This window comes from Leucoraja erinacea, unplaced genomic scaffold, assembly GCF_028641065.1.
Source record: "Leucoraja erinacea ecotype New England unplaced genomic scaffold, Leri_hhj_1 Leri_70S, whole genome shotgun sequence".
Taxonomy (NCBI): domain Eukaryota; kingdom Metazoa; phylum Chordata; class Chondrichthyes; order Rajiformes; family Rajidae; genus Leucoraja; species Leucoraja erinaceus.
In genome coordinates this window covers 235,001-260,000 of record NW_026576630.1, presented here as the reverse complement: position 1 = coordinate 260,000, position 25,000 = coordinate 235,001, and the positions used below count along the sequence as shown (strand labels likewise).

General features: G+C 52.2%; 1 protein-coding gene across 1 annotated transcript in view; it reads left to right on the top strand.

Annotated features, from left to right (window-relative positions):
- LOC129694562 (neurexin-2-like) overlaps window positions 1-25,000 on the top strand; it is a 229,423-nt gene that overhangs the window by 33,199 nt on the left and 171,224 nt on the right. Inside the window, 2 exon segments of the mRNA XM_055631290.1 lie at window positions 5,952-6,125; window positions 7,491-7,610. Of these exon segments, the coding sequence (XP_055487265.1) occupies window positions 5,952-6,125; window positions 7,491-7,610 (294 nt within the window).

Here is a 25,000-nt window from a genome sequence, read left to right as displayed (position 1 = left end):
GTGTGTGTGTGTGTGTGTGTGTGTGTGTGTGTGTGTGTGTGTGTGTGTGTGTGTGTGTGTGTGTGTGTGTGTGTGTGTGTGTGTGTGGGTGTGTGTGCGTGGGGTTACATGGGTGGGGGTGAGGGTGAGGGGGCTGGAGACCAGTGACAGGACACAGGGTGTAGTGTGATGTGGAACACCAGCTGGTGTGTGGGGGGTTTAGGGGACTGGGTGTGTGTGCGTGTGTACGGGGGTGTGTGTTAGGGGAGCGTGGGGTTAGGGGAGCTGGGAGAGCAAGGGGAGACCAGTGGACAGAACACAGGGTGTAGTGTAGATGCAGGAACACTACCTGTGAGAGATACAGACGGATTTTACCATTGCTCATGTTTTATGGAGCAGGATTCCTGCTTACAACAGATGTTGAATAATTGATTGTCCAGTGGATTTCCTCATGTATGATTGTGCAGGAGTGGTGGGGGATGGGGCTGTGTGGATCGAGGGATGCCGCCTGTTAGATCTGACGCGGGCCTTTGGGAAGGTGGCCTAACTCTGCGCCCGAGTCCCGGTTTGCGATGAGCTTCCAGGTCGATGCTCCTGTCTGCCAGCTTCTCAGTTTAGAGATACAGGGCTGAAACAGGCCCTTCGGCCCACAGGCGATCCCCGCATATTAGCACTATCCTACACACTTACACCGAGCCAATTCACCTACAAACCTGTACGTCTTCGCAGTGTGGGAGGAAACCGGAGCACCCGGAGAAAACCCACGCAGGTCAGACTACTCCTCCCCTTCTGTGTGGGGTAGACTGACTCCCCTTCCCCCTCCCCCACCACCCCGATCGTTACACATCCCCAACCCTTTCACTGGTCATTATATTCTCATGAATCTGGTGTTTTGATGATTGTTGGCAGAATAACTTCCCTCCAGGGATAAATAAAGTCCTGTCGCATCTTATCGTATCGTACAAACTGTGTACACACCAGCACCCGGGATGGTTCAGTAATGAGCTGAATCGGCAAAACATCGAAAGCTACAGACCACACGCTGGTTAAATGGGATTACTGTGAATGGATCATTGATGTTTGTGACAGATATGATGGGCCAAATTAACTGTTACTGTCCTCTTTAACTCACAACTACCATCAAAATGACAACAGCACAAAGGATGTGATGGAGATGATGCGCTGAGTATTGGCCCAGCGCAGGGCAGGTCACACCGTGTGTGTGTGTGTGTGTGTGTGTGTGTGGTGTGTGTGTGTGTGTGTGTGTGTGTGTGTGTGTGTGTGTGTGTGTGTGTGTGTGTGTGGTGTGTGCGTGTGTGTCTGCGTGTGTGTGTGTGTGTGTGTGTGTGTGTGTGTGTACGTGTGTGTCTGTGTGTGTGTGTGTGTGTGTGTGTGTGTACGTGTGTGTGTGTGTGTGTGTGTGTGTGTGTGTGTGTATGTGTGTGTGCGTGTGTGTGTGTGTGTGCGTGTGGGTGTGTATGCGCGTGTCTGTGTGTGTGTGTGCGGTGTGTGTGTGTGTGTGTGCGTGTGTGGTGCGTGTGTGTGTGTGTGTGTGTGTGTGTGTGTGTGTGTGTGTGTGTGTGTATGTGTGTGTGTGTGTGTGTGTGTGTGTGTGTGTGTGTGTGTGTGTGTGGTGCGCGTGTGTGTGTGTGTGTGTGTGTGTGTGTGTGTGTGTGCGCGAGGGAGTGAATGGGGAGGGGAGGAGGTTTCACCTCTGGCACTGAGGGACACTGGGCTCCCAGCGGACATCCTCTCACAGATGAGGCATGAAACTGAAGCCCGCTCTGCTCTGTTCATCAGGAGCGGAATTAGTCCATTCGGCCCATCAAGTCTACCCCACCATTCAATCATGGCTGATCTATCTCTCCCTCCTAACCCCATTCTCCTGCCTTCTCCCCATAACCCCTGACACCCGCACTAATCAAGAATCTATCTATCTCTGCCTGAAATATATCCACTGACTTGTGGCCTCCACAGCCGTCTGTGGCAAAGAATTCCACAGATTCACTAAAGAAATTCCTCCTCATCTCCTTCCCAAAGGAACATCCTTTAATTCAGAGGCTGTGCCCTCTGGTCCTAGACTCTCCCACTAGTAGAAACATCCTCTCCACATCCACTCTATCCAGTCCTTTCATTATTCTGTACATTTCAATGAGGTCCCCGCTCATCCTTCTAAACTCCAGCGAGTACAGGCCAAACGATCATTGTATGTTAGTGTTGTTTCAGGTGGTGGATGGGGTGCCTGTATTTAAACTGAAGACTATTGCAAAGATTTATCATTGAACTTTCACGAGAGTGACTAAGAGATTGGAAACGTGTTAGTGGGAGATATGTAGCGGAGATTGATGCACAGTACACCGGTGAAAGAGATATTCGATCAATGAGAGATACACACAAGGCTGCAGGGGCCTTTCAGGACTGCCGATGATAGGGCAAGCTTCAGAGAGCTGAACCAAGAGCAGCCTGTGGAGATGTCCTTTGTTGCTTTGTGGGATTTACTCTGAGGCTACTGTAGCCTCTGCAGCTGCAGTCTGGGTGGCTGGCTACGAGCAGCATTTTCACAGCCCGACTTGGTTGCTCCAAACAGGAAAACCTGGTCGTCAAGCTGGTACAGAAAAGATTCATAGAAACATAGAAATTAGGTGCAGGAGTAGGCCATTCGGCCCTTCGAGCCTGCACCATTCGCCATTCAATATGATCATGGCTGATCATCCAACTCAGTATCCCGTACCTGCCTTCTCTCCATACCCTCTGATCCCCTTAGCCACAAGGGCCACATCTAACTCCCTCTTAAATATAGCCAATGAACTGTGGCCTCAACTACCCTCTGTCGCAGAGAGTTCCAGAGATTCACCACTCTCTGTGTGAAAAAAGTTCTTCTCATCTTGGTTTTAAAGGATTTCCCCCTTATCCTTAAGCTGTGACCCCTTGTCCTGGACTTCCCCAACATCGGGAACAATCTTCCTGCATCTAGCCTGTCCAACCCCTTAAGAATTTTGTAAGTTTCTATAAGATCCCCTCTCACTCTCCTAAATTCTAGAGAGTATAAACCAAGTCTATCCAGTCTTTCTTCATAAGACAGTCCTGACATCCCAGGAATCAGTCTGGTGAACCGTCTCTGCACTCCCTCTATGGCAATAATGTCCTTCCTCAGATTTGGAGACCAAAACTGTACGCAATACTCCAGGTGTGGTCTCACCAAGACCCTGTACAACTGCAGTAGAACCTCCCTGCTCCTATACTCAAATCCTTTTGCAATGAAAGCTAACATACCATTCGCTTTCTTTACTGCCGCTGCTGCTGCACCTGCATGCCTACCTTCAATGACTGGTGTACCATGACACCCAGGTCTCGCTGCATCTCCCCCTTTCCCAATCGGCCACCATTTAGATAATAGGATTCACGAGGATGTTGCCAAGACTAGAGGGTATGAGCTACAGGGAGAGGTTGAGCAGGCTGGGACTCTATTCCTTGGAGCGCAGGAGGATGAGGGGGGATCTTATAGCGGTGTATAAAATCATGAGAGGAATAGATCAGGTAGAGACTCTTGCCCAGAGTAGGGGAATCGAGGACCAGAGGACACAGGTTCAAGGTGAAGGGGAAAAGATTTAATAGGAATCTGAGGGGCAACTTTTTCACACAGAGGGTGGTGGGTGTACGGAACGAGCTGCCGGAGGAGGTAGTTGAGGCTGGGACTATCCCGACAGGTACATGGATGGGACAGGTTTGGAGGGATATGGACCAGGCGCAGGCAGGTGGGACTAGCATAGCTGGGACATGCTGGCCGGTGTGGGCAAGGTGGGCCGAAGGGCCTGTTTCCACGCTGTATCACTCTATGATGTGGTCAGAGATACAGCCAGGAAACAGGCCCTTCAGCCCATCAAGTCTGTGCTGGCCCCTCGATCACCCAATACACAAGCGCTGTCCTGCACACTTTACAATTTACAGAGGACAAGGATGTTTCCACTAGTGGAACTTTTATTGGTGGAAACCTATATCTGGTTTAACCGGGTCGGTGTGTGTGTGTCTGGGTGGTCCCTGTACCTGGTTTAACCGGGTCGGTGTACGGTGTGTGTCTGGGTGGTCTCTGTATCTGGGTTACCCAGGTCGTTGTGTGTGTGTACGGTGTGTGTCTGGGGGGTCCCTGTATCTTGTTTAACCGGGTCTGTGTGTGTACGGTGTGTGCCTGGGCGCTCCCTGTATCTGGTTTAACCGGGTCGGTGTGTGTGTGTTTGGGTGGTCCCTGTATCGGGTTTAACTGGGTCGGTGTGTGTACGGTATGTGTGTGTCTGGGTGGTCCCTGTATCTAGTTTAACCGGGTCGGTGTGTGTGTGCCTGGGCGCTCCCTGTATCTGGTTTAACCGGGTCGGTGTGTGTGTGTCTGGGTGGTCCCTGTATCTGGTTTAACCGGGTCGGTGTGTGGTGTGTGGGTGGTCCCTGTATCTGGTTTACCGGGTCGGTGTGTGTGTGTGTGGGTGGTCCCTGTATCTGGTTTAGCCGGGTCGGTGTGTGTGTGTGTCTGGGGTGGTCCCTGTATCTGGTTTAACGGGTCGGTGTGGGTGTGTGGGTGGTCCCTGTATCTGGTTTAGCCGGGTCGGTGTGTGTGTGTCTGGGTGGTCCCTGTATCTGGTTTAACCGGGTCGGTGTGTGTGTGTGTCTGGGTGGTCCCTGTATCTAGTTTAAAACCGGGTCGGTGTGTGTGTGTCTGGGTGGTCCCTGTATCTGGTTTAACCGGGTCGGTGTGTGTGTGTCTGGGTGGTCCCTGTATCTGGTTTAACCGGGTCAGTGTGTGTACGGTGTGTGTGTCTGGGTGGGGTAAAACCGGTCGTTGTGTGTGTAACCGGTCGTTTAACCGTGTCGGTGTGTGTGGTCTCTGGGTGGTCCCTGTATCTGGTTTAACCGGGTCGGTGTGTGTGTGTCTGGGTGGTCCCTGTATCTGTTTTAACCGGGTCGGTGGTGTGTGTGTCTGGGTGGTCCCTGTATCTGGTTTAACCGGGTCGGTGTGTGTGTGTCTGGTGGGTCCTGTATCTGGGTTTAACCGGGTCGGTGTGTGTGTGTCTGGGTGGTCCCTGTATCTGGTTTAACCGGGTCGGTCGGTGTGTGTCTGGGTGGTCCCTGTATCTGGTTTAAACCGGGTCGGGTCGGTGTGTGCCTGGGCGGTCCCTGTATCTGGTTTAGCCGGTCGGTGTGTGTGTCTGGGTGGTCCTGTATCTGGTTTAGCCGGGTCGGTGTGTGGTCTGGGTGGTCCCTGTATCTGGTTTAGCCGGGTCGGTGTGTGTCTGGGTGGTCCCTGTATCTGGTTTAACCGGGTCGGTGTGTGTCTGGGTGGTCCCTGTATCTGGTTTAACCGGTCGGTGTGTGTGTGTGTCTGGGTGGTCCCTGTATCTGGTTTAACCGGGTTGGTGTGTGTGTGTCTGGGTGGTCCCTGTATCTGGTTTAAACCGGGTCGGTGTGTGTGTGTGTGTGGGTGGTCTCTGTATCTGGTTTTAACCGGGTCGGTGTGTGTGTGTCTGGGCGCTCCCTGTATCTGGTTTAAACCGGGTCGTGTGTGTGTGCGGTGTGTGTCTGGGTGGTCCCTGTATCTGGTTTAACCGGGTCGGTGTGTGTGCGGTGTGTGTCTGGGTGGTCCCTGTATCTGGTTTAACCGGGTCGGTGTGTGTGTGTCTGGGTGGTGCCTGTATCTGGTTTAACCGGGTCGGTGTGTGTACAGTGTGTGTCTGGGTGGTCCCTGTATCTGGTTTAACCGGGTCGGTGTGTGTGTGTCTGGGTGGTCCCTGTATCTGGTTAAACCGGGTCGGTGTGTGTACGGTGTGTGTGTGTGTCTGGGTGGTCCCTGTATCTGGTTTAACCGGGGCAGTGTGTGTGTCTGGGTGCTCCCTGTATCTGGTTTACTGTGGACAGTTCGTGTACGGTTTGCGAGGTGCGTTGTGGACCCTGTACTGACCCTCTCTCTCACTTCTCTCCTGCTGCAGGGGAGCTGTATGTGGGAGGACTCAACAAGGGCATGTTCAGCAGCCTACCCAAGCTGGTGGCCTCCCGCGAAGGTTTCCAGGGCTGCCTGGCCTCCATCGATCTGAACGGGCGCCTGCCCGACCTCATCGCCGACGCCCTGCATCGGGTGGGGCTGATAGAGCGAGGGTGTGGAGGTAGGTCTGTCTGGGATTGGGTGAGGGGGGGGGGGGGGGGGGGGGGGTCAGGGAGTGAGGGGGGGGTCGGGAGTGAGTGGGGGGGGTCTGGAGAGGGGGGGGTGCGGGGGGAGGTGAGGTCTGGGGTGAGGGGTGGGGAGGGGGGGGGGGGGGGTGGGGGGTGGGGCGGGGGGGGAGGGGGGGCAGGGGAGTGGGGGGGGGCGGGATGGGGAGGGAGGGGGAGAGGGGGGAGTGTGAGGGGAGGGTGGGGGGGGGGGGGAGGGGTAGGGGTGAGGGGGGGGGAGGGGGATGGGGGGGGGTGGGGTGGGAGTGGAGGGGGGGGGGGGGAGTGAGGGGGGGTCGGGGAGTGGGGGGGGGGGGGGGTGAGGGGGGGGGGGGTCGGGTGAGGGGGGGGGGGGGTCGGGATTGAGGGGGGGGGGGGGGGGAGTGAGTGGGGGGGGGTGAGGGGAGGGGGGGGGGGGGGGGGTGAGGGGGGGGGGGGAGTGAGGGGGGGGGGTCGGGGAGTGGGGGGGGGGTCGGGGAATGAGGGGGGGGGTCGGGGGTGAGGGGGGGGGGTCGGGGAGTGAGGGGGGGGTGGGGAGTGAGTGGGGGGGGGTCGGGGAGTGAGGGGGGGGGGGGGGGGTGAGGGGGGGTGGGGGGGGGGGGGGGGGAGTGGGGGGGGGGGGGGGGGGGGGGGGGGGGGGGGGGGGGGGGAGGGGGGGGGAGGGGGGGGGGGGGGGGGAGGGGGTGGGGGGGGGGTCGGGGAGGTGGGGGGGGGAGGGAGGGAAGGAGGGGGGGGGTCTGTGGGGAGTGAGTGGGGGAGTGGTGGAGTGAGGGAGTGAGTGGGGAGTGAGTGGGGAGTGGTTGGGGATGAGTGGGGGAGTGAGGGAGTGAGTGGAGGAGTGAGGGAGTGAGTGGGGAGTGGGGGGAGTGAGTGGGGAGTGAGGGAGTGAGTGGGGGAGTGAGGGGGAGTGAGTGGGGGAGTGAGGGAGTGAGGGGGAGGAGGGTGGGGGAGTGAGGTGAGTGGGGGGTCAGGGAGTGAGTGGGGGGGGTCGGGGGGGGTGAGGGTGGGGGTCAGGGAGTGAGTGGGGGGGGGTCAGGAAGTGAGTGGGTGGGGGTCGGGGAGTGAGGGGGGGGGAGTGAGGGAGTGGGTGGGGGGGTTGGGGGGAGTGAGTGGGGGGGGGGTCGGGGAGTGAGTGGGGAGTGAGGGAGTGAGTGGGTGGAGATAACTCAGCGGGACAGGCAGCATCTCTGGAGAGAAGGAATGGGTGACACGTTTTCGGGTGGAGACCCTTCTTTGTACTGGGGACTCAGTGCTGAATCTTGGGGGTGTCAACCAGCATCTGGGGTTTCCTTCCTATTCCTAACCACGTGTGGTCTCTGCAGGCCCCAGCACCACATGCCAGGAGGATTCATGTGCCAACCAGGGGGCGTGCATGCAGCAGTGGGACGGCTATACCTGTGACTGCAGCATGACTTCCTTCGGGGGAACCCTTTGCAACTACCGTGAGTACCTGTCTGCCTGTCCCGTGAGCCACATTGGCAGGGCTGGCATCCTCTGTGTCGTAGAGTTAACCTGCAGTGGAACCTTCACCGGCACCCAGGGAACTCCAGGCGCTGTCTGTACGGAGTTTGCACGTTCTCCCTCGACCCGCGTGGGTTTTCTCCGGGCGCTCCGGTTTCCTCCCGCACTCCAAAGACGTGCGTGTTTGTAGGTTAATTGGCTTCGGTGAAAACTAAATTGTCCCAGGGGTGGCTCAGCCGGTGTAGAAACTGTGGCTACACGGAGGTCGCAGGGCGGAGGCCAGAGGTCGCACTGTGGAGGTCACAGGTCGGTGGCCAGGGGTCACAGGGCGGAGGCCAAAGGTCGCACTGCGTAGGTTGCAGGGCGGAGGTCCCTCAGCCTGGTGTCGGTTCCACTACAGGACATGTGTCATGTAACGGACAATAGCATCTCACTCACTCACTCCCTCCCTCATTCTCTCTCCTGTGTCAGGCTTGTTTGTAGTTGAGATGTCGCTGGAGTGTTGGCGTCACTGCTGTTCCAGCTCGCTGTAAATGTCAGTGGCCATCAGTATTCATTTGCTAAGTCATGGTATATCGCACTGGTGTTGCTGTGCACTGCTCATTAGAATCAATTTGATGTTTTAATTGATTGCAAATCACTCTGCTAATTGACTTTCAAGCCACTGTGGGCAGGGTACAGTGTTGTGTATCGGTACCAAGACACGCAGGCAGGCAAAGCCACTGCACTGATGCAGGAGCTGCCTGCTATTGTGTGGAGAGGCAACGTCTCTCGCCCGCTCCTCACCCCCCCCCCCTCCCTCCCTCCCTCCCTCCCCCCCATCCCTCCCTCTCCCTCCCTCTCCTCCTCCCTCCCTCCTCCCCCCTCCCTCCCTCCCCCCATCCCTCTCCCCTCCCTCTCCTCCCCCTCCCTCCCTCCTCACCCTCCCTCCCTCCCTCCTCCCTCACCCCTCTCCTCCCCACCCCTCCCTCACCTCCCTCCCCACCCCCCTCCCTCACTCCCTCTCCTCCCCCCCCTCCCTCCCTCCCTCCCTCACCCCTCCCTCCCCCCCCCCTCTCCCTCTTCCCTCTCCTCCCTCTCCCCCTCCTCTCTCCTCCCCCCTCCCTCCCTGCCCTCCCTCCCTCTCCCCCTCCCTCCTCTCCTCCCTCCAATGTTTCCCTCCCTCCCTCTCCTCACCACCCCCTCCCTCCCTCTCTCCCCTCCCTCCCTCTCCCTCCCTCCCTCTCTCCTCTCTCCCCCCCTATGTCTCGGCCTCTTGCCTCTCCCTTCTCTATTTCTCTCTACCTCTTCCCCTCACCTCTCTGCCTCTCTCTCTCTATATCCTCTCTCTCCTGCCCTTCCTCATTCCCCTGCCTCTCTCTCCACCCATGTCTCCCTCACCTCCCTCCCCCACCCCTGTGTTTCCACGTAGAGGGGGTGTGGATGGGGTCGAGGGGGGGTGGGTCTGCCCAGCACGGTGACACAGAGACCCCCCCCCCCCTCCCTCCCCAGCTCCATGCCAGCTGCCCGCTGCCAGGGTGGGCAAGCACAGCCTCAATTGTCGGAACCCCGGACATCGTTCCGGAATGTGGGATCATATAACGCTGGGATGCAGCAATGTGGGATGAACTGATGTTGGGAATCAGGAATGTGGAATAACATAACGCCGGGATTGTGGAATATTGTTGACTGCTGGGTTACAGGGATGCCGGAGTTCTGGAATGTCGGATAATGGGGAATGCAGGGATTCTGCCACGTGGGATAATATCACTCGCAGATTCAGATTTATTGTCATTGTGCAGTATACAATACAGAGACATCGAAATGCAGATTATATCACTTATGACCCGACCACCATCGCCTGTTACTGTCTGGCCCAGGTGGGAATAGACACAAAATGCTGGAGTAACTCAGCGGGACAGGCAGCATCTGTGGAGAGAGGGAACGGGTGACGTTTCGGGTCGAAGCCCTTCTTCAGATTGATCTGTAGGTCTGAAGAACCTGAATCATCACCCATTCCCTCTCTCCAGAGATGCTGCCTGTCCCAGCTGAGTTACTCCAGCACTCTTATCTGTGTCTATCCCCACTGGACTCTGTGCCAGACAACACCAGGAACAGACAAAGATGATCACAAGGTCATTAGTGATTGATGTGGAATTAGGCCATTCGGCCCATCGAGTCGACTCTGTCGTTGAATCATGGCTGACATATCTGTAATTGTCACATGTAGCTATCAACCTAGACACAGGCATGATCTTTGCTTTGCTTCTAGTCCACTATTATCATAGAAACATAGAAAATAGGTGCAGGAGTAGAGGCCATTTGGCCCTTCGAGCCTGCACCATTCGCCATTCAATATGATCATGGCTGATCATCCAACTCAGTATCCAGTACCTGCCTTCTCTCCATACCCCCTGATCCCTTTAGCCACAAGGGCCACATCTAACTCCCTCTTAAATATAGCCAATTAACTGTGGCCTCAACTACCTTCTGTGGCAGAGAATTCCACAGATTCACCACTCTCTGTGTGTGAAAAAAAAATGTTTTCCTCATCTCGGTCCTAAAAGATTTCCCCCTTATCCTTAAACTGTGTGACCCCTTGTTCTGGACTTCCCCAACATCGGGAACAATCTTCCTGCATCTAGCCTGTCCAACCCCTTAAGAATTTTGTAAGTTTCTATAAGATCCCCCCTCAATCTTCTAAATTCTAGCGAGTACAAGCCAAGTCTATCCAGTCTTTCTTCATAAGACAGTCCTGCCATCCCAGGAATCAGTCTGGTGAACCTTCTCTGCACTCCCTCTATGGCAATAATGTCCTTCCTCAGATTAGGAGACCAAAACTGTACGCAATACTCCAGGTGTGGTCTCACCAAGACCCTGTACAACTGCAGTAGAACCTCCCTGCTCCTAGACTCAAATCATTTTGCTATGAATGCTAACACACCATTCTGTAGAGAAGTATAATCCTCGATGAGCAGCCATGAGCTATGATCTACCTCATTGGTGACAGTCGCAATATCGTTCTCCGAAACAGCTCCATCTGAGACCACATGAATTGTGGACAGTTGCAACCCAGACCATCACACACACACAAACCAACCTCCCTCCCATCCACCGCCTCCATCTACACCTCACGCTGCCTCGGCAAGGCCAGCAACATCATCAAGGACCAGTCTCACCCCCTCTTTTCCCATCGGGCAAGAGGTACAGAAGTGTGAAAACGAACGCACACACACACACACCTCCAGATTCAGGGACAGTTTCTTCCTGGCTGTTATCAGGCAACTGAACCATCCTACCACAACCAGAGAGCGGTCCTGAACTACTATCTACCTCATTGGTGACCCTCGGACTATCTTTGATCAGACGCTGCTGGCTTTATCTTGTACTAAACGTTATTCCCTTATCATGTATCTGTACACTGTGAATGGTTCGATTGTAATCATGTATTGTCTTTCTGCTGACTGGGCAGCGCGCAACTAAAGCTTTTCCAAAATGCCTCTTCATCTCCTTACTATTATTGTTCTGAGGCTGTGCCCTCTGGTCCTAGACTCTCCCACTCGGTAACATCCTCTCCACACCCACTCTATCCAGGCCTTTCACTATTTGGTAAGATGCAGCCTGACCCACTCGGTAACTCCAGCACTGTGTGTCCATCTTCTTGTGATCGATGCAAGTTTGCTGCTGCTGCTGCTGCAGCTGCTGCTGTGGGTTGTGTGAGCTGTGAGGAGAACACAGCAAGACCTCAGGGGGATATGGAGGTGAAAGTGAATGGGCAATGACACAGCAGGCAGCAAACTCACCCGCTGGAGTTTAATAGAACGAGGGGGAGACCTCATTGAAACTTACCGAATAGTGAAAGGCCTGGATGTGGAGAGGATGTTTCCACTAGTTGGAGAGTCTAGGACCAGAGGGCACAGCCTCAGAATTAAAGGATGGTCCTTTAGGAAGGAGATGAGGAGGAATTTCTTGGTGAATCTGTGGAATTCTTTGCCACAGACGGCTGTGGAGGCCACAAGTCAGTGGATATATTTAAGGCAGAGATAGATAGATTCTTGATTAGTGCGGGTGTCAGGGGTTATGGGGAGAAGGCAGGAGAATGGGGTTAGGATGGAGAGATAGATCAGCCATGTCTGAATGACGGAGTGGGCCGAATGGCCTAATTCTACCCCTATCTCATCTGATCTTAGTAAGAGGAACCATTCAGAGTTTGTCCATGTTGGAGACAGATTAGAACCAGGAGTGTTGATGAAGTGGGAAGTAGATGTTGACATGAACCTGGGCTCCCTCGTACACAGATCACGGAGAGTTTACCTGCAGCTTCAACAAGCAATTAGGAAGACAAACAATATTTCAGTCCTCATTGTGGGAGGAATTGTGTACAAGATGAGAGATGTCCTTCTGCAATAACATAGGGCATGTATCTAATGTGATAGATACAGACCACAATACAATACGATACTTTATTTATCCCGGGAGTGAATGCTGAAGTCACTATTCCATGGAGCGCAGGAGGATGAGCGGTGATCTTATAGAGGTGTATAAAATCATCAGAGGTATAGATCATTTTGCAGTTGTGTAAGACGTTGGTGAGGCTGCATTTAGAGTATTATGTTCAGTTCTGGGCACCGTGTCACAGGAAAGATGTTGTCAAGCTGGAAAGGGTACAGGGCAGATTTACGAGGATGTTGCCGGGACTAGAGGGTGTGAGCTACAGGGAGAGGTTGAGCAGGCTGGGTCTCTATTCCATGGAGCGCAGGAGGATGAGGGCTGATCTTATAGAGGTGTACAAAATCATCAGAGGTATAGATTGGGTAGACGCACAGAGTCTCTTGCCCAGAGTTGGGGAATCGAGTACCAGAGGACATAGGTTCATGGTGAAGGGGAAAAGATTTAATAGGAATCTGAGGGGTAACATGTAAAATGCTGCTGGAGGAGGTAGTTGAGGCTGGGACTATCACAATGTTTAAGAAACAGTTAGATAGATACATGGATAGGTCAGGTCAGGTTTAGAGGCATATGGACCAAACACAGGCAGGTGGGACTAGTGTAGATGGGGCATGTTGGCTGGTGTGGGCAAGTTGGGATGAAGGGCCTGTTTCCATGCTGTATCACGATATGAATAACTCAGCGAGTCAGGCAGCATCTCTGGAGAGAAGGAATGGGTGACGTTTCGGGTCGAGACCCTTCTTCAGACTGAGAGTCGGTGGAGAGGGAAACGAGAGATATAGATGGTGATGTAGAGAGATATGGAACAAAGATATACAAAGAAGGAAGGGTCCTTGATCAAGGAAGAGGCTGGTTGTTGGCTCTGTGCTGGGTGTAGATGGACTAGTTGGTGTGGATGGGGGAGAGGGAGAGGACGAGAAGGCTGTCTCCACCTGTACCGATGCCACTGAAAGACAGGCCAGTGCTCACATAGACAAATGCAGATTGCAGCTCCAGGCATTTGCCTGTGCGTGGCTCACTGTCACTTAGTTCACTCAGCCGGGCTAGGCAGAGGCTGCACAAAGCCTGTCTCTGATCCTGTCTGACAAATCTCTCTGCTGCTTTGTCAGCTGCTGCTGCTGCTGCTGCTGCTGCCGTGGGCTCTTAATGAACGGACCTCTACAGCAGTGGGCTGCAGTGTGGTGCTGTGTTGCACTCACAGCCTGGGATCAAGCCTGCCCTAAACCGATGGGAGATTGAAGGATGCATCCCGGTTGGGGGAGCAGGCCATTCCCCCCCTCCAACATTGTTCTTGCCCATCGAGTGCTGGAGTAACTCAGTGGGTTAGGCAGCATCTGTGGAGAACATGGATAGGTGACGTTTCACAGAGTGCTGGAGTAACTCAGCGGGTCAGGCAGCATCTGTGGAGAACATGGATAGGTGACGTTTCACAGAGTGCTGGAGTAACTCAGCGGGTCAGGCAGCATCTGTGGAGAACATGGATAGGTGACATCTGCGGAGAACATGGATAGGTGACGTTTTGGGTCAGGGCCCTTCTTCATGTTGTTCTACAACTGAGCTCCGTGGAGTTTTAAACGAGCAACTTGCCAAGGTCCACTGGGCTCCTGGTGTGCAGAATACTGCCCAGTGATGGTGTGTTGTGAGTCACATAGCCCGTTGCTGGCTGGGACTCTCCAGCCTCCATCGATCGGTGTTGTTGTGTGCATGTCGACATGTTATAAGGTGCTGCTGCTGCTGCACAGTGCTGGAATAACAAATGCCAGGTCAGACTGCTTCATGTAATTAGCTGTCACTCTACACTGTGGCACTAACGCCGATACACTGGGCTCTGGGCTTGACCGCTCAGTAATTGACCCCTTGGGCGAGAGGGGAGATTTTAACATAGAAACATAGAAACATAGAAAATAGGTGCAGGAGGAGGCCATTCGGCCCTTCGAGCCTGCACAGCCATTCATCGTGATCATGGCTGATCGTTCCCTATCAATAACCCGTGCCTGCCTTCTCTCCATATCCCCCGACTCCACTAGCCCCTAGAGCTCCATCTAACTATCTGACTGTCCACCCTATCGATGCCTCCTACAATTTCATAAACTTCCATCATGCCCTTACTCGGCCACCTATGCTCCAGAGAAAACAATTCTAGTTTGTTTCAGGTAGATTTCTTCTGCACACTCTCCAAAGCCTCCACATCCTGTAATGGGGTGACCAGGGATACACACACAGGGTGGTGGGGGTATTGAACAAGTTACTAGAGAAGTTAGTTGAGGCAGGGGAACTATCGCAACGTTTAAGAAACAGTTAGACAGGTACATGGATAGGCCAGGGTTGGAGAGATATGGGCCAAACGCGGGCAGGTGGGACTAGTGTAGCTGGGACATGTTGGCCGGTGTGGGCAAGTTGTGCCGAAGGGCCTGTTTCCACGCTGCATCACTCTATGACTCTATGAATCTATGATGATTTTGGAGTCGATGAGAAATTGGGATAGCATGAAACTAGTGCGTAAACGAGCAATCGATGGTCGGTGGTCTGAGGGATTTCACACGGATGGCGGTGGTTGTATGGAACAAGCTGTCAGAGGAGGCGGTGGAGGCAGTTTCCAGATACAATGACAATTGGACAGGGACCCAGTTCAGAAGGCGTACAGGGAAATGAGGCTCGCGTGGTCGGCATCAGAGTTGGCTTGGATGACAGAGGTTGTGGAGGCCAGTATTATTCTGTGCCATATTATTCTATAATCTGTTGGTGTAGCTCTACACTTTGGCAGAGGCTTGCACCACTCATCTTGAAGCAATCTCCACCCACCAAACAGCTTGGCTGGCTGTCAACTTCTCACTGCATCACAAATGTTTCTGAATGTTTCATATCAGTTTCAAAGCTGTGAAGGTTTAATCACACCATGAGAATATTTGCAAAATCATTCTAAAAAAAGACTTAACCACTTACAAACATTCTAATAAACGATTAAAACGATACCTCCACCCTCCATCATTGGAACATATTGGACAACATAAGAAAAGACACAGAGTGCTGGAGTAACTCAGCGGGTCAGGCAGCATCTGTGGAGAACATGGATAGGTGACGTTTCACAGAGTGCTGGAGTAACTCAGCGGGTCAGGCAGCATCTGTGGAGAACATGGATAGGTGACGTTTCACAGAGTGCTGGAGTAACTCAGCGGGTCAGGCAGCATCTGTGGGGAGATGTTTTGGTTTGAGACCCTTCTTCAGACTGAGAGTCGGGGGAGAGGGAAACGAGAGATAGAGGCGGTGATGTAGAGAGATGTGGAACAAATGAACGAAAGATATACAAAAAAGGAAGGATGATAACGGAAAGAGGCCATTGTTAGCTGCAGGCTGGGTGAAAACCAGTTGCAGACAACCCAACTTACCAAGACGACTTTGAAGCTGCTATAACTGGGGTGGGGGAGGGAGGGAGAGAGAGGGTTATTTGAAGTTAGATAAATCAATATTCAGTGCGCAAGGAGAGAAATGGTGCAGCAACTATTAATTGCAGTGAGGTACACTGGCAGGCTGCATGTACCGTGGCATTTTAGTTTGCCGGTTCCTGCCACCAGCACAAATCTCCACGGGTTAATTAGGGCAACGTGAGACTCAGCAAGTGGCCGCCAGGACATGCCCGTGTCTACTCTGCCCTCTCACCCTGCCCTACACGTCAGGCTGGCATTTACCCACTACATGCTAGACCAAGCACACAGTCAAAACTAACAGTCGGAACCTCAGACAAGTTATCCTGATTAATAAAATATCAGCCTTAAAGGTCAGAAAATAATCAATTAGTCTCACTGTCATCAAGCTGTTCCCCACCAGCACAGGATTGCTCTTTGTATGTGTTCACACATGCCAAAACGTGCCCGACACACACGTACACACATGTACACACACACGCACACACACGCACGCACGCAGGCACGCACTCACACACACACACACACACACACACACGAACACGCACGCACACACGCACACACACACACACACACACACACACACACACACACACACACACACACACACACACACACACACACACACACACACACACACACACACACACACACACACACGCACACACACACACACACACACACACATGTACACACACACACACACATCTAAACACACACACACACACGTACACACACACATACACACACACACACACACACACACACACACACACACACACGTACGTACACACACACATACACACACACGCACACACACACACACGCACACGTACACACACACGCACACACACGCACACGTACACACGCACACACACACACACGCACACGTACACACACACACGCACACACACACGCACACACACGCACACGCACACACACACACTGTTCTCCGATTCTGCGAGATCTTCGGTTTCCTCCCACACAACAAAGACGTACAGGTTTGTAGTATAATCGGCTTGGTGTGAGTGTAAATTGTCCCTAGTGTGTGTAGGATAGTGTTAGTGTGCGGGGATCGCTGGTCGGCACGGACGCGGTGGGCCGAAGGGCCTGTTTCCGCGCTGTATCTCTAAACTAAACTCAACTAAAACCCAGCTGCGCCGCCCACATGTCGTGGATCCGGCCTCCATCCCGCGGTTCCACCGGTCTGTGGATGTTGGGGGTCTCCTGTGGCTGGCACGGACCCTCGATTGTCGTCCAGTCCCACGGTACACCACACATCCAACAAGGGGCATGAAGCCCTCGTCTCAAACACAAATCCTCCTTATCTATTCCCCACTCTGTGCCTGTCTATTTTTAGTGTGTACTCGCTGTAAGTGTCAAACCTACTTTTCATCTTACGTTACATGTTATGCTTTGTTAATCACAGTCCTGCTGTTATGAAACAACTTATCCTCACTGCAAAACACTGCGAAAGACACAGTGAAACGTGTTATGGGAAGGAACTGCAGATGCTGGTTTACACCGAAGACAGACACACAATGCTGGAGTAACTCAGCGGGACAGGCAGCGTGTCTGGAGAGAAGGAATAACTTGAGTCAGAATTGGCGTTCCTTTAGGAAGGAGATGAGGAGGAAATTTCTTTGGTCAGAGGGTGGTGAATCTGTGGAATTCATTGCCACAGACGGCTGTGGAGGCCACAAGTCAGTGGATATTTTTAACCCAGAGGGAGAGTGATGCGTGTGGGTCTCAGGGGCTATGGGGGAGAAGGCAGGAGAATGAGATTAGGAGGGAGAGATAGATCAGCCATAATTGAATGGCAGAGTAGACCTGATGGGCCGAATGGCCTACTCTGCTCTTATTTCATGACCTGAAACGTCACCTATTCCTTCTCTCCAGAGATGCTGCCTGTCCCACTGAGTGAAGGGCCTGTCCCACTAAGGCAACTCTTTAGACTACTGCCAGGGACTAGTTTTGATGGAATTCACCTGGTGCCCACACCTGGTGACAGCCTATGATAGTAACATTTGTCGCCACTCTCGCCAAAAATGTTTCAACATGTCCCCAACATCGGGAACAATCTTCCTGCATCTAGCAATGTCCTGCTGGTAGGTGCAGGAGTAGGCCATTCGGCTTGTACGCGCTAGAATTTAGAAGATTGAGGGGGGATCTTATAGAAACTTACAAAATTCCTAAGGGGTTGGACAGGCTAGATGCAGGAAGATTGTTCCCGATGTTGGGGATGTCCAGAACAAGGGGTCACACAGTTTCAGGAAAAGGGGGAAATCCTTTCGGACCGAGATGAGAAAAACAGAGAGTGGTGAATCTGTGGAATTCTCTGCCACAGAAGGTAGTTGAGGCCACACAGTTCATTGGCTATATTTAAGAGGGAGTTAGATGTGGCCCTTGTGGCTAAAGGGATCAGGGGGCATGGAGAGAAGGCAGGTACAAGATACTGATTTGGATGATCAGCCATGATCATATTGAATGGCAAATGGTGCAGGCTCGAAGGGCCGAATGGCATCTACTCCTGTACCTATTGTCTATTTTTTTAACTAAACCTATGTCCTCTGGGCCTCGATTCCCCTACTCTGGGCAAGAGACTGCGTACGTCTACCCACTCAATTCCTCTCACGATCTCGTACACAAGATGATTCTATGATCTGTGGCATTTACCATGAGCTTGGATAGTTCACCCAGCACCCACAGTAAATGGAGCGGTGTTCACCACTCGAACATACGCCTACACATGTGAGGCCAGGCTCTGCCAGAAGCAAATGATCTATTTATAGGAAGGTGCGGCGTGGCTGTGGGAAGAGAGATGAGTGCCCATTGTCCTGGGAAAGTGGTGTCGGTGAACTCCCTGTGTCCAGCACACTAATCAGCCCTGCATGCATGTGGAGATTCAAATTACACTTTATATGGTTGCTGTGGTAGTGATAGGCAAAGAGTTTAGTTTAGAGATACTGTGCGGAAACAGGCCCTTCGGATGTGGAGAGGATGTTTCCACTAGTGGGAGAGTCTAGGACCAGAGGGCACAGCCTCAGAATTAAAGGGCGACGGAGATGAGGAGGAATTTCTTTAGTCAGAGTGTGGTGATTGTGTGGAACTCATTGCCACAGACGGCTGTGGAGGCCACAAGTCAGTGGATATATTTAAGGCAGAAATAGACAGATTCTTGATTAGAACGGGTGTCAGGGGTTATGTGGAGAAGGCAGGAGAATGAGATTAGGAGGCAGAGATAGATCAGCCATGATTGAATGGCGTAGATGGGCCGAATGGCCAATTTTACTCCTGTAAGGGCAAAAGGGTTAGCATGGAACGGTGGGCCAATGAGCATGTTTCCATGCTGTACGATGCTGAGTGATGGGCTGAACGGCCTCCTCTTGTTATTGTTCCTTTAGTTGGATTTAATTTTGTTTTGAGTTTAGTTGAGAGATACAGCGTGGAAACAGGCCCAGGAAACCTCAGAGTCCATGCCTGCCATCAATCACCCGTTCACAGTAGTTCTGTGTCGACAATTCACAGAGGGATAATTATCCTGCAAACCCACACACCTTTGGGATGTGGGAGAAAGCTGGAGCACCTGGAGAAAACCCAGGCAGTCACGGGGAGAACATGCAAACTCCGTACAGACAGCAACCGGGGGGTCAGCTCTCTGGCGCTGTGAGGCAGCAGCTCTACCCGCTGCGCCAGTCATTGCCAAGTTGAGGCTATTTGTCTCCCTAATGGTGTAGAGATCACCGTATAGCCAGCTCCTCTCACCCTTGCCTTCTCTCCAAAGAGCTGCAAACTCTTCCCTTTCAAATTCCTGGCCAATTCCCATTGGAGGAGTTACTGTTTCTCACTCAGCAGCCAGCACTTTCCAAGTGTTAACGAGGATAGATTGTCTGACCTGCGAGGTGAGCAGTGGTGATCGATGTGTATGTACAGAATGGAAGATTCTATAAAGTGGATTGATCCCAGACCCAGCCTCGAATGCTACCTAACATCGACTGCAAGCAGATTGTCACCTCGTGCCTAGACTATTACTTAGGCCAAGTACATGGGGAAGTGATTTCAAACCGTCCTGCATCCTGGTTCTGCCCGCACGGACTCTCTACACAAACTGGCCTGCAGAGACATGGCCACTGATGCTGCAAACTGGGGCCTGGGAATGACACACACACTGGACTCTCACAGAGTGGTGAGTCTGTGGAATTCTCACAGAGTGTGGTGAGTCTGTGGATTCTCACAGAGAGTGGTGAGCCTGTGGATTCTCACAGAGAGTGGTGAGTCTGTGGATTCTCACAGAGAGTGGTGAGTCTGTGGATTCTCACAGAGAGTGGTGAGTCTGTGGATTCTCACAGAGAGTGGTGAGTCTGTGGATTCTCACAGAGAATGGTGACAGAGAGTCTGTGTGGATTCTCACAGAGAGTGGTGGGTGTGGATTCTCACAGAGAGTGGTGAGTCTGTGTGGAATTCTCACAGTGAGTCTGTGGAATTCTCACAGAGAGTGGTGAGTCTGTGGAATTCTCACAGAGAGTGGTGAGTCTGTGGATTCTCACAGAGAATGGTGAGTCTGTGTGGATTCTCACAGAGAGTGGTGAGTCTGTGTGGATTCTCACAGAGAGTGGTGAGTCTGTGGAATTCTCACAGAGAGTGGTGAGTCTGTGGAATTCTCACAGAGAGTGGTGAGTCTGTGGAATTCTCACAGAGTGTGGTGAGTCTGTGGAATTCTCACAGAGAGTGGTGGAGGCCGATTCTCACAGATGTATTGAGTCTAGTGGAGCTCTTAAAGAGAATGGAGTCAGGGAGTCTGGTGGAAAGGCACAGAGGGGTGGTGAGTCTGTGTGGATCAGCCTCACATTGAGCGGTGGTGAAGGGCCGAATGGCCTCTCTCACAGAGTGTGGTGATTGTCTGTGGTCTATTCTCACAAAGTTGTCAAAGTGGTTAGAACTGCTGTGTGTTATTACACACAGACACGAGTGGTGGAGTAACTGTGGAATTCTCACAGTGTGGAGAGTCTGTGGACGTTCTCACAGAGAGCTGGAGTACTCAGCGGAATTCTCTGCCTCAGAGGGCATGGTGGAGGCCGATTCTGCTGGATATATTCAGCGAGTAGGCAGATCTCTAAAATGGATAGGTGACTGGAGTCAGGGGATATGGGGAGAAGGCAGGAACGGGGTACTGATTGGGGATGATCAGCCATGATCACATTGAATGGAAGGGCCGAATGGCCTCTACTCCTGCACCTATTGTCTATTGTCTATTGACTCAACACAAGCCTGTTGTCAAACATAGGTACAAACAAGGAACTGCAGGTGCTGGTTATTACACAAAGGGACACAGAGTGCTGGAGTAACTCAGTGAGTCAGGCAGCATCTGTGGAGAACATGGATAGGTGACGTTTCACAGAGTGCTGGAGTAACTCAGCGGGTCAGGCAGCATCTGTGGAGAACATGGATAGGTGATGTTTCACAGAGTGCTGGAGTAACTCAGCGAGTCAGGCAGCATCTGTGGAGAACATGGATAGGTGACCCATTCCAGAGAATGCGCCTAATCTGCTAAATCCAGCACTCTGTGTCCAGTTGCCAACTCGGCTGTGGAAACGTAAATAGATTATCCATCTCACTGATGTCCAGCAGTAGGAGAGGACTATATGTGACTCCAGTTCATGTGATAGGAGCAGAATTAGGCCATTCGGCCCATCTAGTCTACTCCGCTATTTAATCATGGCTGATCTACCTCTCCCTCTCCCAACCCCATTCTCCTGCCTTCTCCCCGACACCCGCACTAATCAAAAATCTATCTATCTCTGCCTTAAAAATATCCACTGACTTGTGGCCTCCACATCCGTCTGTGGCAAAGAATTCCACAGATTCACCGCCCTCTGAAATTCCTCGTCATCTCCTTCCTAAAGGAACATCCTTTAATTCTGAGGCTGTGCCCTCTAGTCCAAGACTCTCCCACTAGTGGAAACCTCCTCTCCACATCCACTCTATCCAAGCCTTTGACTATTCTGTAACGTTTCAATGAGATATCCCCTCATCCTTCTAAACTCCAGCGAGGACAGGCCCAGTGCCGTCAAACGATATCCTCTAGTCTTGGCCATTTCCACTCTATGTAAAGGCTGTGACTGTCTACCCTATCTAGTTCTCTCATCATTGTACATATGGGGTGAAGGCCGTGGAGAAGCGGTGATCAGGAACATAGATTAGCCGACTCTTGTACCTGGTCAGACAGAACCGCCATCGATTTCTCGAAGTAAATCCCATCTAACTGATTTAGTAGCATTTTTTGATGCCATAGTGGATTGAATCGATGAAATGTATGTGTGGACTTCCAAAATTAGTTTGAAAATGAATGGAGTATTGGGCATCTGTAAAGGTGAGGGATGTAGTCATAAGGATAGAAAATTGTCAGGTTATGGAGTGTGGCAGTTTACTTTAGTTTAGTGTGGTTTAAAGAGACAGTTCCTTTAGTCTGTGGTGACCAGCGATCCCCGCACACTTATGCCCCCGTCCCACTTAGCAAACCTGAACAGAAACCTCTGGAGACTTTGCACCCCACCCAAGGTTTCCCTTCCTGCTTCCACTACCTGCAACCTCCGGGAATTGTGTGTGTGTGTGTGTGTGTGTGTGTGTGTGTGTGTGTGTGTGTGTGTGTGTGTGTGTGTGTGTGTGTGTGTGTGTGTGTGTGAGTGTGTGTGTGTGTGTGTGTGTGTGTGTGTGTGTGTGTGCGTGTGTGTGTGTGTGTGTGTGTGTGTGTGTGTGTGTGTGTGAGTGTGTGTGTGCGTGAGTGTGTGTGTGTGTGTGCGTGTGTGTGTGTGTGCGTGAGTGTGTGTGTGTGAGTGTGTGTGTGTGAGTGTGAGTGAGTGTGCGTGTGCGTGTGAGTGTGTGTGAGTGTGTGTGCGTGCATGTGTGCGTGTGAGTGCGTGTGTGTGTATGTGTGTGTGCGTGTGAGTGTAAGTGTGTGTGTGTGTGCGCGCACATGTGTGTGTGAGTGTGTGTGCGTGTGTGTGTGTGTGTGTGTGCGTGTGAGTGTGTGTGTGAGTGTGTGCGCACACATGTGTGTGTGTGTGTTGGGGAGAGTGTGTGTTACACCAGCCCCTGAAGCCCACCTTGCTTGGCTTGGCTTGGCTTGGCTTGGCTTGGCTTGGCTTGGCTTGGCTTGGCTTGGCTTGGCTTCGCTTGCTGTGTGACAATGGTTAATGCAGCCCCCTGTCCACTGTGGGACCTGGACTGTGAATAGTTGCGGGAGAAAGGCAGGTCGTCCCTTCTCTCTGCTGTGTGTTTATAGATCAACACAAAAGATTTGCTGAACCATTTCTCAGGAAGCCAGTTTCCCTTTAATGACTCCACTGGCTCGCATCCAAAACTCTTTTGTTGTAATGTATTTCTCCGAGTTCTCTCCAAGAATAGGCAATTGTCGCCTAATGTTTTTCTTGCATTATTCATTTTTTTTTTTGTATTTCAATTTCATTTTTTTGTGGCTTCCTTAATGAAATGGGGCTCCTACCGAGACTGGAGCACTGGGGGCTTTGCTCCTCAATATTTCTGTTCATAGTGAAAGCATCGACAGTGAGTGAGCTTCCCCACAGAACAGACCAGACCAGACCCCAGCGCAGGGTGAAGGTGAGACTTCAGGAGGGCAATGGGATTCACGAAACCTGATGGGTACAAAGGTTTGCACGGACGTGAGGGGCCGAAGGGCCATTTATGTGCTGTACCATGTAAACAACAACTTTCATTTAAGGAGGGACTGCAGATGCTGGAAAATCAAAGGTAGACAAAAATGCTGGAGAAACTCAGCGGGTGAGGCAGCATCTATGGAGAGAAGGAAATAGGCAACGTTTGAGTCTGAAGAATGGTTCCGGCCCGAAACATTGGCAACTTTTATTTATATGGTTTCTTTTACAAGGCACAAGTCGTGTCAAAGGGGGTTCCTCTTAGAATTAGAATTCCCACCTGCCTGCATTTGGTCCATATACCTCTAAACATAGAAACATAGACAATAGGTGCAGGAGTACAGGCCATTCGGCCCTTCGAGCCTGCACCATTCGCCATTCAACATGATTATGGCTGATCATCCAACTCAGTATCCCATCCCTGCCTTCTCTCCATACCCCCTGATCCCTTTAGCCACAAGGGCCACATCTAACTCCCTCATAAATATAGCCAATGAACTGTGTGGCCTCAACTACCTTCTGCGGCAGAGAATTCCAGAGATTCACCACTCTCTGTGTGAAAAATGTTTTTCTCATCTCAGTCCTAAAGGATTTCCCCCTTATCCTTAAACTGTGTGACCCCTTGTTCTGGACTTCCCCAACATCGGGAACAATCTTCCTGCATCTAACCTGTCCAACCCCTTAATGTTGTAGGTTAATTTGTAAATTTCCCCCCAGTGTGTAGAGAAAATGGGAAAACATAGAGCTAGTGTGTGAACGGGTCAGTGTGGACTCGTTGGGCTGAAGATAGACACAGAGTGCTGGAGTAACTCAGTGGGACAGGCAGCATGTCTGGGGAGGAGGATGGGTGATGTTTTGGGTCGAGACACTTCATATCAGGGATCATTCTGGCAAATGTTGCCTGCACCTTGCACCAGAGGGACTAAGGGGAGAGAGCAGACACGAGTCAGTAACTCCCGGCTCCAGTGCTCCGTCATTAGCATTGTCCACGGCAAGTTGTTGCCTCAGCAACATGCAGCGTCTGTGAAAGGCTTCTGGCAGATGCTGCTGCATTCTCCCCTCTCTCCCACAGCCCACTGCTCGCTGCTTGCTCTGAAGCATGCACGCATCCCGGACGCATTGTCTTGTGGCATGACTGCACTGCTCCATGATGTCTGACGGAGGGTCTCGACCCGAAACGTCACCCATCCCTTCTCTCCACAGATGCTGCCTGACCCGCTGAGTTACTCCAGCATTTTGTGAAACGTCACCTATCCATGTTCTCCACAGATGCTGCCTGACCCGCTGAGTTACTCCAGCAATCTGTGAAACGTCACCTATCCATGTTCTAAACGTCACCTATCCATTTCCTTCTGGAAATAGGCAACGTTTCGGGCCGAAACCCGGAAGGATTTCGACCCGAAACGTTACCTATTTCCTTAGCTCCATAGATGCTGCTGCACCCGCTGAGTTACTCCAGCATTTTGTGTCTATCTTCAGTTTAAACCAGAATCTGCCGTTCCTTCCCACAGTGTCTCCATGAGTAGCAGCAGTAACAATCAGCAGTTAATGGTTAAGGCCCCGTGCTTTCTCCTCCTCTGCTTGCCTCTGGGGAAAGGAAGGGAAGGGGAAAGCCCCTCTCAGTCTGAAGAAGGGTCTCAACACAAAACGTCACCCATTCCTTCTCTCCACAGATGCTGCCTGACCCGCTGAGTTACTCCAGCATTTTGTGTCTGCCTTTGGCTAGGGAGGGACCTTGCTATTTTATTTGGAAGATGGACAAGAAATGCTGGAGTAACTCAGCGGGACAGGCAGCGTCTCTGGAGAGAAGGAATGGGCGACATTTCAGGTCATAAGATCATGAGTGATAGT